The following is a 14,430-nucleotide window of genomic DNA, read 5'->3' as shown; positions in this document are numbered from 1 at the left end:
ATGCCATTTTCTTTCTGCATGGGCTGAAATGACCTTTACTGAAAGCTTTCAGCAAGTGAGATGAGGTCATGTAGTCCACAAAGGCAGCTGTCCACATTTGTGTCCCATTCTAAGACACTGGTTTAAACTTGTTAAAATGGGATGCTTATCAAAAGGTTGTTGCTGCAATTTGCATGAAACTCTATGAGGCAAAGCAGCCATTTGGATGCACTTTAATAACTTTCAAATGTCTTGGCCACACTTTTTATAATTTCCAAAATTTCCTTTGCGTTTTGACATTCAGCCATTTTCAAAGACTATAAAATATGAGAGTTGCCCAGAAAGTAATCAACCACATATTTTTTCTTCAACAATTCCTTCTTGAACGTAATGATAATTACACTCACGAAAGAATGGTGTTCTATCTACACACCCTATTTTTCCACGTAATCTCCATCCTGTTCTATGGCCTTCCTCCAGCGCGTAACAAGGGTATGTATGCCCTGTCAGTACAAATCCTGGCTTGTGGAGCCAGTGCTTCACTGTGTGAATCACATCCTCATCGTCCTTAAAATGTCTTCCACGAATGGCATCCTTTCATAGCCCAAACAAGTGGAAGTCCGAAGGGGCTAGCTCAGGTGTGTCCACTGTAGGTGGTGTCCCTGACGACTGCAAATTGTGGAGATCCACCGAACCGCCTTCTGATGATCTCACCCTCCATGCCCAGTGACTAACTGTACTTCTGTCGACAGCAGATGTCCCTAGACTTTGCACAAGCATTTGTGAATATTCCCCCACTTTCTTTCTCTGCAGTGAGAAATTCAATGATGGCACGTTGCTTGTAACATACAACCCTTACACACACCTTTTTGGAGCTGTCCTGCAGCTACACTATTAGTCGGAAGTGACGGATACTTGGCTGTCTCAGGAGACTTCAAATAATACATAAGTAATGTTTCGTATTTGTAGCATTGTTTTTGGCTAAGAAAAAAAATTCTGTGCATTACTTTCTGGGCAACCCTCATACAATACAAAAATGATTTCAAAAGATATGGAAGTATGTTACAGTTTGCCATTGGTTAGAGACACAATATAGTGAGTGGAATATGCTCTTTTAGCTGAAGTACAGGACGAAAATATACTTCAACAAAACACATTTATTCCAGAGAATTCTACCAAAATATGCAACATCCACGATAGCAGCCAGGATTAAATAGTCTACAAAGTAACAAGGGTTAGAATTGAAATAACAGTTGCATGTAGACTAAGGGACATGTATAGGAGAGAACTAGTTCATTTAGCTACAAAACCATATTCTGCTCAGTGTATGATGTACAATTTTGGTAGACATTTTTGGAAAGCAGTGATCAATAAATTGTTATATTTTGACTAAAGTTCAGTCTTGATCACGTCATGTATGTTTTAATGATACAGGTGACCGGTTTCGGTTCTTTCTACAAAACCATCATCAGACCTGTGGATAAATTTTAAGAAATACTAGATACCAATCTTTAAATAAGATGAAAGTGTCTAATGATGTCAAACTTTAACAAGATAAAATAAAATTAATTATACCCTGGCTCCTTTATGATGGTACGTTTCTTTTGCCATGGGTATAACTAGTCTTATATTTTAAAAAACAAAAGAGTAGATGCTTGTATTATAAAATTTCGTCAAAAAGGTCGTAATAATATTTTTCACGAAAATCTAATTGTTCATTGAGCAGCATTGATGATTTGGTTTTCAAATGAGCATATATCTCGATTTCTTCTAGGATATTCATAACTAAGCCTTTATTTGCATAATGAAGAACTTGTAAATTCTGTTGTACTGTCCCCTCCGCCTGATTATTGAATGCTACATGATGACCAAATACGGACTTTGTTCGTGAGGTACCCGACGTATGTTCTTTGTACCTTACTGCAAAATTTCGACCTGTTTGGCCGATATATATTTTCTCACAGTCTCTACATTGGATCTTGTACACTCCTGATCTGGTAGATTTTCCGTTATCTTTACTTACAGTATGTCTTAATTTTTGTTGTAAAGTATTGTTAGTTGTTAAATGCTATTGTTATTCCAGAATTTTTGAATAAATTAGTAATTCTATCTGATATGTTTCCCATATATGTCATCTTCATATATTTTGGATTACCTATTAGTGGAGTACTTTGTGATTGTTGTACTTTATTAAAAATGATATCTACCTGTCGTGTGTCAAAAGAGTTTGTTTTTGCAATTTGTTTTAAGATGGTCATTTCCTTTTTGATCTCATTAGTTTCTAGTGGTAATTTTAGTATTCGGTGTATCATAGACTTAAAAAATGCTTTTTTATACTTGTCAGGATGACATGATGTGGCATTAATAATAACATCAGTGGTTGTAGGTTTCCTGTATATGGTGAATAAATGTTTCCCATTGTTATTAGTTATAGTGAGATCTAGGTAGTTAATAGATTTTCGATTTTCATGCTCAACTGTAAATTGTAACTTTGGATGCATAGAGTTTAATTTTATAGCAAGTTTCTCAATTTCATCTTTTGAACCATTATAAAGCAATAATGTATCGTCTACATATCGCTTGTAATATATGATTTTATTTGCAATATCAGGGTTATTTTTCAGGAATTGCATCTCAATGTGGTTCACGAAAATGTCTGCAACTGTCCCAGCTAAAGAATTACCCATTGCTAAGCCATCTTTCTGACAATAGATTTTAGTATTAAAAGAGAAATAATTGTAATCTAAAGTGCATTCAAGCAGTTCTATAAATTCGATTATTTCTTCTTTAGTCATATTTTTGTATTGTATTAAGTTATCCCTAATTATATTAATCGTCTCATTAATGGGTATATTTGTATATAAATTTTTAATATCTAATGAGGCGAAACTTGCACTAGTTGGAATGTCTATATTGTGGATTTGTTGTGCTAGTTCATAACTGTTTTTGATACTGAAATTGCTGTCATATGTATAGAATGCTTTCAAAATTTTATTAAGTTTCATATTTAGTTTATATGAAGGACTACTTTTGTAGTTGACAATAGGTCGTATAGATTTCTCTTTTTTATGCAGTTTAATCTGTGATCATAATTTAGGTATTTGGGGATTCATATTTTTCATCATATTCTTTTCTTCAGGGGTCAAGAGGTGATTATTTTCATCGATCAATTTCTTGATCTTTAGCTGGAACTTTGGAGTGGGATCTTTAGTTACTTCAACGATCCCATTTTCATTAAAAAATGAGTGTGTTTTAAATATATAATCGTCTTCTTTCATAATAACAAGGGTATTTCCTTTATCGGCCTTTACCGCAATTGCTTTCTCTGCTAGTAGTTTATTATTGATATTTTTAAGTGTTTTATGTTCAGTTTTTTATGCAGTTTATTTTTCTCTTTTAAAATTAAATCCTTCCTTTTTAGGGCTATCTTGCATGCTTTGGGTTTATTTACTTTCGATATTTTGCTTGTTGCTATAACATCAGCAATTATGTGTTTAACATTCGTATTATTTAGTGGGGGAGTTAAGTTATATTTTAAGCCTTTGTCAAGAAGTGATATTTCGGACTTTGTGAACTGAATGTCTGTAAGATTCATTGTCCTTGGATAAAATTGATGTATATTGTTGACCTTTTCTAAAAGCTTATTTTGTTGTTTAGCTACGAGTAAATCAATTTTTCTCTTATGTCTTTGGGTAATCGCTTTACGTAAAAAGTCTATTTTCTCATCAATGCTGCTTAGTAAAATAGAAAAAATCAAGGGTGAGAGTTCATTACTTAAAAGATCTTTTATCTTAAAAGCTTCTCTAATTTCAGATTTAATCCATAAAATACTACTCTTTTGTTGTACATATGTTACATTACTAGATTTGGATTGGATATTGATTCTAGCATATTTTGGTATGATATGTTCCATGAGGCAAGTTTTATTAAATTTGATTTACATACCAAGTTTCATAATTTTGGTTCTAATATTTCTAAACCTTTTGTAATTTCCAATTGCCTGACTAGACAAATATTGTACAATTTTGGTAGACATTTTTGGAAAGCAGTGATCAATAAATTGTTATATTTTGACTAAAGTTCAGTCTTGATCACGTCATGTATATTTTAATGATACAGGTGACCGGTTTCGGTTCTTTCTACAAAACCATCATCAGACCTGTGGATAAATTTTAAGAAATACTAGATACCAATCTTTAAATAAGATGAAAGTGTCTAATGATGTCAAACTTTAATAAGATAAAATAAAATTAATTATACCCTGGCTCCTTTATGATGGTACGATTCTTTTTCCATGGGTATAACTAGTCTTATATTTTAAAAAACAAAAGAGTAGATGCTTTTATTATAAAATTTCGTCAAAAAGGTCGTAATAATATTTTTCGCGAAAATTTAATTGTTCAATGAGCTTTTAGAAAAGGTCAACAATATACATCAATTTTATCCGAGGACAATGAATCTTACAGATATTCAGTTCACAAAGTCCGAAATATCACTTCTTGACAAAGGCTTAAAATATAACTTAACTCCCCCACTAAATAATACGAATGTTAAACACATAATTGCTGATGTTATAGCAACAAGCAAAATATCGAAAGTAAATAAACCCAAAGCATGCAAGATAGCCCTAAAAAGGAAGGATTTAATTTTAAAAGAGAAAAATAAACTGCATAAAAAACTGAACATAAAACACTTAAAAATATCAATAATAAACTACTAGCAGAGAAAGCAATTGCGGTAAAGGCCGATAAAGGAAATACCCTTGTTATTATGAAAGAAGACGATTATATATTTAAAACACTCTCATTTTTTAATGAAAATGGGATCGTTGAAGTAACTAAAGATCCCACTCCAAAGTTCCAGCTAAAGATCAAGAAATTGATCGATGAAAATAATCACCTCTTGACCCCTGAAGAAAAGAATATGATGAAAAATATGAATCCCCAAATACCTAAATTAAGATCACAGATTAAACTGCATAAAAAAGAGAAATCTATACGACCTATTGTCAACTACAAAAGAAGTCCTTCATATAAACTAAATATGAAACTTAATAAAATTTTGAAAGCATTCTATACATATGACAGCAATTTCAGTATCAAAAACAGTTATGAACTAGCACAACAAATCCACAACATAGACATTCCAACTAGTGCAAGTTTCGCCTCATTAGATATTAAAAATTTATATACAAATATATCCATTAATGAGACGATTAATATAATTAGGGATAACTTAATACAATACAAAAATATGACTAAAGAAGAAATAATCGAATTTATAGAACTGCTTGAATGCACTTTAGATTACAATTATTTCTCTTTTAATACTAAAATCTATTGTCAGAAAGATGGCTTAGCAATGGGTAATTCTTTAGCTGGGACAGTTGCAGACATTTTCGTGAACCACATTGAGATGCAATTCCTGAAAAATAACCCTGATATCGCAAATAAAATCATATATTACAAGCGATATGTAGACGATACATTATTGCTTTATAATGGTTCAAAAGATGAAATTGAGAAACTTGTTATAAAATTAAACTCTATGCATCCAAAGTTACAATTTACAGTTGAGCATGAAAATCGAAAATCTATTAACTACCTAGATCTCACTATAACTAATAACAATGGGAAACATTTATTCACCATATACAGGAAACCTACAACCACTGATGTTATTATTAATGCCACATCATGTCATCCTGACAAGTATAAAAAAGCATTTTTTAAGTCTGTGATACACCGAATACTAAAATTACCACTAGAAACTAATGAAATCAAAAAGGAAATGACCATCTTAAAACAAATTGCAAAAACAAACTCTTTTGAGACACGACAGGTAGATATCATTTTTAATAAAGTACAACAATCACAAAGTACTCCACTAATAGGTAATCCAAAATATATGAAGATGACATATATGGGAAACATATCAGATAGAATTACTAATTTATTCAAAAATTCTGGAATAACAATAGCATTTACAACTAACAATACTTTACAACAAAAATTAAGACATACTGTAAGTAAAGATAATGGAAAATCTACCAGATCAGGAGTGTACAAGATCCAATGTAGAGACTGTGAGAAAATATATATCGGCCAAACAGGTCGAAATTTTGCAGTAAGGTACAAAGAACATACGTCGGGTACCTCACGAACAAAGTCCGTATTTGGTCATCATGTAGCATTCAATAATCATGGTGAGGGGACAGTACAACAGAATTTACAAGTTCTTCATTATGCAAATAAAGGCTTACTTATGAATATCCTAGAAGAAATCGAGATATATGCTCATTTGAAAACCAAATCATCAAAGCTGCTCAATGAACAATTAGATTTTCGTGAAAAATATTATTACGACCTTTTTGACGAAATTTTATAATACAAGCATCTACTCTTTTGTTTTTTAAAATATAAGACTAGTTATACCCATGGCAAAAGAAACGTACCATCATAAAGGAGCCAGGGTATAATTAATTTTATTTTATCTTGTTAAAGTTTGACATCATTAGACACTTTCATCTTATTTAAAGATTGGTATCTAGTATTTCTTAAAATTTATCCACAGGTCTGATGATGGTTTTGTAGAAAGAACCGAAACCGGTCACCTGTATCATTAAAACATACATGACGTGATCAAGACTGAACTTTAGTCAAAATATAACAGTGTATGATGCCTTGATGAAATGTGACCTATTTTCATATCTTGTGTGTTGTACTTATAGCTTGTGAAAATGATGGAATGTCAAAACATGTAAGGCGATTTTGGAAATAATAAAAAGTATGGTCAAGATACCAGAAAGTTATAGAAGGTGTTGGTCAGGAAGAGCCATTCAAAATGTCCCAGATATAAGGAGAAACGGAAATTGCTTCCAGTGGTTTATTTGAGATTTCATCACAATGTCACTATCCGATGTCTACTCATACCTTCTTTCAGAATTTGAGAACCATCTTCTCCAGCCAGTTGTAAGGTAACACAGAGTTTAAGATGGACTCTGAGCCAGGATGAAATTCGTCATTTTTCATTTTAACAAATCATCATCAGAACCAATAACAGGCAAAAAAAAATTGCAGGGTTGACTGAGAATTCAACCTTGTAACTTTCAAATCTATTGTCCAACGCTCACTATTAAGTTATCGTTGGTGAGTCCTGAAACAACATACACTATGTCATCAAAAGTACCCGGACACCCCCAAAAACATACGTTTTTCATATTAGGTGCATTGCGCTGCCACCTACTGCCACGTACTCCATATCAGCAACCTCAGTAGCCATTAGACATTGTGAGAGAGCTCCGCAGAACTCAAGGACTTCTAACGTGGTCAGATGATTGGGTGTCACTTGCGTCATACGTCTGTACGCAAGATTTCCACACTCCTAAACATCCCTAGGTCCACCGTTTCCGATGTGATAGTGAAGTGGAAATGCGAAGGGACACGTACAGCACAAAAGCGTACAGGCTGACCTTGTGTGTTGACTCACAGAGACCGCCGACAGTTGAAGGGGGTCATAATGTGTAATAGGCACACATCTAACCAGACCGTCACACAGGAATTCCAAACTGCATCAGGATTGATGGCAAGTACTATGACAGTTTGGTGGAAGGTGAGAAAACTTGGTTTTCATGGTCAAGTGGCTGCTCATAAGCCAGACGTCATGCCGGTAAATGCCAAATGACGCCTCGCTTGCTGTTAGTGTAAAGATTGGATGATTGAACAGTGGGAAAACATTGTGTGGAGTGACAAATCACGGTACACAATGTGGCGATCCAGTGGCAAGGTGTGTGTACGGCGAATGCCCGGTGAATGTCATCTGCCAGCGTGTGTAGTGCCAACAGTAAAATTCGGAGGCGGTGGTGTTATGGTGTGGTCGTGTTTTTCATGGAGGGGGCTTGCACCCCTTGTTGTTTTGCGTGACACTATCACAGCACAGTCCTACATTGATGTTTTAAGCACCTTCTTGCTTCCCACTATTGAAGAACAATTCGCGGGTGGTGATTGCATCTTTCAACACAATCAAGCACCTATTCATAATGCACGGCTTGTGGTGGAGTGGTTACATGACAGTAACATTCCTGTAATGGAGTGGCCTGCACAGAGTCCTGACCTGAATCCTATAGGACACCTTTGGGATGTTTTGGAACGTCAGCTTTAGGCCAGGCCTCACCAACCGACATTGGTACCTCTTCTCAGTGCAGCACTCCATGAAGAATGGGCTGCCATTCCCCAAGAAACCTTCCATCACCTGATTGAACATATGCCTGTGAGAGTGGAAGCTGTCATGAAGGCAAAAGGTGGGCCAGCACCATATTGAATTTCAGCATTGCTGATGGAGGGCGTGATGAACTTGTAAGTCATTTTCAGCCAGCTGTCCAGATACTTTTGATCACATAGTGTATTAACAGTATGGAAGACTGGTAATGAGTACTTCAAGTATGCAACAGAAAATATGTTTACTGCTGTTTAAACTGGATTTCCCTAATGGGAAAATGTTACAGAGAAACTTGTATGGAAGATTGAAGGTGAAGTGAATCCAGTCAGTCCAGATCATCCAAAAATGTGACAGTTGTATGTAGGCAGATCATCTGAAAGACAAATAGAGGAAAACATCCAGGGCCCAGGTAAAATCCATGAACTGGCTACACACAAGGGCCCAGTGTCAAATGTTTGCAAATTTAAGGGCATTATTGGCTGTTCGATATCATTGCCATGATTGGAGAAAGTGTTCTCATGGATACAAGTGCTAAAAGATGGGGTGTAAATGGCACCTTGCATATGTTTATGTTTGCTTACTCAAACACAAACAAAGTGCCACTCACACCCCACCACTTACTTCTTCACTCTCTAATTTGAGTGAACAGCCTATGATTAACATTTACTGTGATACATATGGTAAACGTTTTAGTTAGCTCTTCTGTTGAAAGACTAGTTTGTTGCAGCTCTCCACACTACTCTATCCTGTGCAAGCCTCTTCATCTCCAAATAACTGCTGCAAACCACACCAATTTGAACCTGCTTACTGTATTTGTCTCTGTGTCTCCCACTACAATTTTTTCCTACCAAACTTTGCTCTAATACTAAGTTGACGATTTCTTGATGTCTCAGAATGTCTCCTGTCAAACAATCCCTTCTATTAGAAAAACTGTACCACAGATTTCTTTTCTCCCCAATTCTATTCAGCACCTCTTTATTAGTTATGCAATCTACCCATCTGATCTTCTGGACCACCACATTTCGAATGCTTCTATTCTCTTCTTTTCTAGACTGCTTATCGTTCATGTTTCAGTTCCGTAATAGGCTACATTCCAGACAAATCTACTTTCCTGACAAATACCTTTAGAAAAGACTTCCTAACACTTATGTTTTTATCCACTGTTAACAAATTCCTCTTTTTCAGGAATGCTTTCCATGCTGTAGTCAGTCTGCATTTTATATCCTCTCTACTTTGGGCATCCTTTGTTATTTTACTGCCCAAATAACAAACCTCATCTACTACTTTTGGTTTCCCTCAGCATCACCTGATATAATTTGCATGTACTCCATTACCTGTGTTTTACTTTTCTTGATATTCACCTTATAATCTCTTTTTGAGGCACTATCCGTACCATTCAACTGTTCATCCAAATCTTTTGCCATCTTTGACACAATTATTTCTTCTCTCTGATCTTTAATTCTCTTTCCAAATCCTTCCTTGGTTCCCTTTACTGCTTGATCAAGTGTGCAGGTTGAATAACATCAGGGAAAGATTACAACCCTACCTCACACTCTTCTCAACCACTGCTTTCCTTTCATGTCCGTCAACTCTTATAACTGCCGTCTGGTTTCTGTACAATTAACCCTGCTACCTACAGAATTTGAAAGAATGTATTCCAGTCAACAGTGCCAGAAGCTTGTTGTAAGTCTACAAATGCTATAAATACGGGTTTGGATCTTTTGTAACCTATGTTCTAAGGTAAGTCAAAAGGTGAGAATTGTGTCACATGTTCCAATATTTCTCCAGAACCCAGACTGCCCTTCACCAAGGTTGGGTTTTATCATTTCCATTATTCTGTAAACATTTGTGTAAGGATTTTGCAACTATGTTTTGTTAAACTGATAGTTCCAGGGGCATTGTTACCACTTAGGTCTTTCAGTGTTCTGTCCAATTCTTCTCACATCTGCCACCTCATCTTCATCTATCTCGTCTTCCTATTCTTAAATTTGCGTCGTAGTATGCACTCAGTTTTTGGAGGAAGGCCTCAGAAAAAAGTCTGAAATGTTGGATACCTACATACTGAAATAATGACACAGTGCCAGAACACAAGAACATCAATACTATTTGTGTTTAAATTCACAGGAGTTATATGTCCCTGAAAAGTTGGGGTAAATATGGACTTTAGTCTTACACCATTAACAAATCCACATGTATAGGCAGTTGCACGCATTGTTCATCTTACTGTTTGCAAAATTATTTTAATGTATTTCATACAGCATAAAATCTGAAAAATTTAAAACTGGAGGGCTGATGCTGAAATATTTTCCAACTGAATACCTGACAAAAACTTCTTGCCAAGGCCAGTTTCAAGCATGTCGCTATTTAGTAGCATTACAGATCATCCTGACTACTGCATCCTCTTTACAATCCAGGTCTATTATTTTACAACTTTCAAATAACACCCCCCCCCCTCCCCCATAAACCACACACACACACACACACACACACACACACACACACACACACACACACACACAGAGCTTCGAATGTGCAAAGATGTGTGTGACTGGGTTTGTGACTTTTGTTAGTGCTTCAAGAATTTTTTCAAGGAGAAGCTTAATTGTTCTGCTTCCAAAGCATAAATGTTTTGATGATTGTGTGAACTACTTTTGAGGTGACAAATCTTTTATATCTATTCGATGCATACTCAACTGCCTTGATATTGTACTCATAATTTATTTTTGCTTGTTTGAAACTTTACTATGAATATTCGCACTAAAACCTAGAAAAACATTATATTTTATAAACAGTACTTCTTATTTGGTTATGAAGCTGGTGCAGTGATATCAGATGTGATCTTGCATTTTACATTCTTTATTAGCTTATTATGTAGTGTTTTTATTTTCTGCAGGTCATAGCATAGCAAGCAGCTGTCACACATTCCGATATCATAGTGCCGGCCAAATTCTTCATTCTGCAGGTATTGTTCTGTTTGGAGCAATCCTTGGGTATCTGATGGAAATTGCAGAATTTTTAGTAGTTTGCCAAACATCAAGTCTTACTTTATCTATTGCTGGGATTGTCAAGGTAAGTTGGCCCCTTTTTCTGTTCTGCTTGTTTCATTGATGGCTGTGTGAAAGTTTACTGTATATCTGTGTACTGTTTTTACCAAGCATGTACTTACATTACACCTCAGAGTTGGGCAAATTGGATGTAAAACTAAATTAAGTTCACCAAATTTTTGAAGAGTGAAATATGAGGGGTGTTTGAAAAGTCTGTGCAAAAATAAAAACTACTTACGTTTTTGGGGTAAACCTTTTTTATTTTTCGACGTAGTCTCCTTTTAGACTTATACGCTTCATCCAACACTGTTCTAATAATTTGTTGATCCCTTCCGAATAACAGGAATTGTCCAAGTCTGCGAAACAGATATTAGTTGCTGCAATCGCCTCCTCATTTGAATAAAATCTTTGTCCTGCCAGCCATTTCTTCAAATTTGGGAACAAATAGTAGTCCGAGGGAGCCAAGTCTGGAGAATAGGGGGAATGTGAAACGAGTTGGAATACTATTTCCATTAATTTTGCAACAACTGCTGAGGTGTGTGCTGTTGCATTGTGGTGATAGAAAAAGACTTTTTTGAGGTCCAATCGCTGGAGTTTTTCTTGCAGATTGGTTTTCAAATGGTCCAATAATGATGAATAATATGCACATGTAATAGTTTTACCCTTTTCCAGATAGTCGATGAGGATTATCCCTTGCGAATCCCAAAAGACAGTCGCCATAACCTTTTCGGCCGAAGGAACGGTCTTCGCCTTTTTTGGCGCAGGTTCTCCCTTGGTAACCCATTGTTTAGATTGTTGTTTGGTCCTAAATGACCAGGCACAGCTCACCATTTCCCCTCTCCTAAACTTCATATAATCATCTCTATTGTTCATTACTTCCCACACTGCCTGTTCCTACATATTCCCATTTTCCTGTATTCATTAAGTTCTTTTGATTTATTGAAGTTGTCTATTTACTCCATATAGACTAGTTTCAATTGTTAAGGCTTTCTTTTAACCGGTACTTGTATTACTGCCCATGTTTAATACCTCTTGTAGTTGTCTCATCAAATATTGTTTTTTTTATTTTATTTTACTTTGTTCATTTATTTAATGCAAACTGTTACATAGCCACAGTTTTGAATATAATGTCAGTGTTTCCTGTTTGATCCTTTTGTATTTGTATATTGTTCAGCCTTTTTACCTTTTAAAAGTGCAGTAGCGCCACACTCTCAAAGATTGCATTTACTGTATGTTCCCTCAAACTCCATTTTCCTGCATTTATTTATTTCTGTTTCTGTTTATCTTATTGATATTGCTTAAGTTCCTTATGTATTCTGTAGTTACATTGATAATTGTTTCTTGTTTTAATTGGTTTATGTATCACTCTCCATGTTTTATACCTCCTGAAGCAGCCTTGCCAAGCACTAATTTCATTTTATTTTGTTATTTTTGTTTATTAATAGAAACTGTTATGAAGGCATGCTGTTCCTATTTTGTGTTAAAGATTTTTCCTGTCTACTCCATTTTTATTTATTTACTGTTCAATTTTTTACTTTTTCAATGCATTGCCACCACAGTCAAAGATGTTACTTACTGTATGTCTCTGCTTCAATCTAGACGTGTAACTTCTATTCCAATGTTGTTTACAAACATTGTAACTTCTTTGGTGAAAATACTTAGTAAATGTCTGAAGATGGTCTTGTAAGCCAAAAACTGGTTAACACAATAAAAGTAATACTGTAGAACAAAAGCAAACTGATGCTTTTCATTTATTAGAAATATTGTTAGTTACAAATGACATAAATAAATATATGTATTCTGAAACCTGCTGCCAAAATACAAGTTTTTGAAGAGGCGTCTACGAGATGCTGTAGAACTAACACCAGTCACAATTCTTATAACACACTTGAGTCATGGTACACAGCAACAAAAAACATGCAAATCGTAGAAACTTAATATGTACTTTGTATTAACAATAAACAATCATTATTCTCCTTAATACTCTCTCTCTGTCTCTCTTACTGCATCTCCTCTATATTCCTCTACTATTGACTAAGTTGACTGTTGTGCATGTAAGACTTGTTGGTCCACTGCTTAGTTGGTCTTTAATGTGGTCATATGTCACCTGATTCAAACAGGAGAGCTGTTTTTGCAACAGAATTGTCTTGTTTCATGATAACCATAGAGGCTTTTGTTAGCGAAACCAATACTGTGAAATGAATTGAAATCTTAACAATGAAATCCATCTAGTTTCTTTCCAATAACATTTTTAATTCGCCATTGTGTATTTCCAAGCAATTTCATCATCAGGTTTTCAGTTATTACCTAAGGACATTCATTGCAATGTCGACATATCAAGAATGCATATCTGCAAATTTTTCTGATTCCTATTGTATGTGCCATCACAGTGAAATGGCTTCTGCAGTGAAGCAACATGTGAAGGTTACTTCATTGTGATACAACAGAAAACAACAAACTGTTCAGGTATTCATTTCTTGTGTTGACTTCACAATAAAAGTTGTTCAATAAAAACTGAAGCTTTGATGATGAAGCTGTGTTTCAAAATATGTATTGGCATAGTAAAAGCGCTACTGTAAAGACACCAGGCACATTTGATTAGTAAGTTTTCTACAAAGTTGTGTTGCCTTCTCATTACGTAATTGTGACAGGAAAGCAAACCTTCCCTAACTTCATCCCTAATTAGAGTAGCACCAAATCTTTGTCAAACATCCTCTTTTCTTATGTGGTCACTCTGAGTCAGTCCAAGAGCCCAGCAAAGTTTGATGAAAATTTGGAATGACTTCTGCAATTGTAGCTAAATTGTAAGTAAAGTGATCTGCTGCTTCCTGACTTACACTGTATGATCAAAATTCCAGGCACTCATTAGTGGATATCAGTGTAGTGTGTGTCTCAATCCTTTGCCCTCATGATGGCTTGAACTCTGCCAGGGAGCACTTCCAGTGAGGTGTCTTGAATGTCCAGGGAGGAATGGCAGCCCATGCTTCCTCAAGAGCTGAAACTAGAGAAGCAGTGATGTCAGACACTGGAGCCTGGGTTCAAGACACTGTTCTAACTTACCCCAAAGGTGTTCCATGGGGTTCACGGTGGGACTGTGAGTGGACAAGTTCATTTCAGGAATATTAATATCCATCAAGTGGTGTGTCACAGATGTTGCTTTATGACAGAATGCATTGTCACATTAATGCAA

At 35.3% G+C, this 14,430-nt stretch overlaps 1 protein-coding gene across 1 annotated transcript in view; it reads left to right on the top strand.

Moving 5' to 3' along the window:
- The window catches only part of LOC124612419 (solute carrier family 35 member C2), an 86,957-nt gene that overhangs the window by 57,141 nt on the left and 15,386 nt on the right, over positions 1-14,430 (top strand). Inside the window, exon 6 of the mRNA XM_047140624.1 lies at positions 11,090-11,265. Within this exon, the coding sequence (XP_046996580.1) occupies positions 11,090-11,265 (176 nt within the window). The remainder of the gene's footprint in view (positions 1-11,089; positions 11,266-14,430) is intronic.

Source organism: Schistocerca americana, chromosome 4 (genome assembly GCF_021461395.2).
Source record: "Schistocerca americana isolate TAMUIC-IGC-003095 chromosome 4, iqSchAmer2.1, whole genome shotgun sequence".
NCBI classification, from domain to species: domain Eukaryota; kingdom Metazoa; phylum Arthropoda; class Insecta; order Orthoptera; family Acrididae; genus Schistocerca; species Schistocerca americana.
Note: the sequence above shows the minus strand (reverse complement) of the source record. Positions and strands in the feature narration are given on the sequence as shown.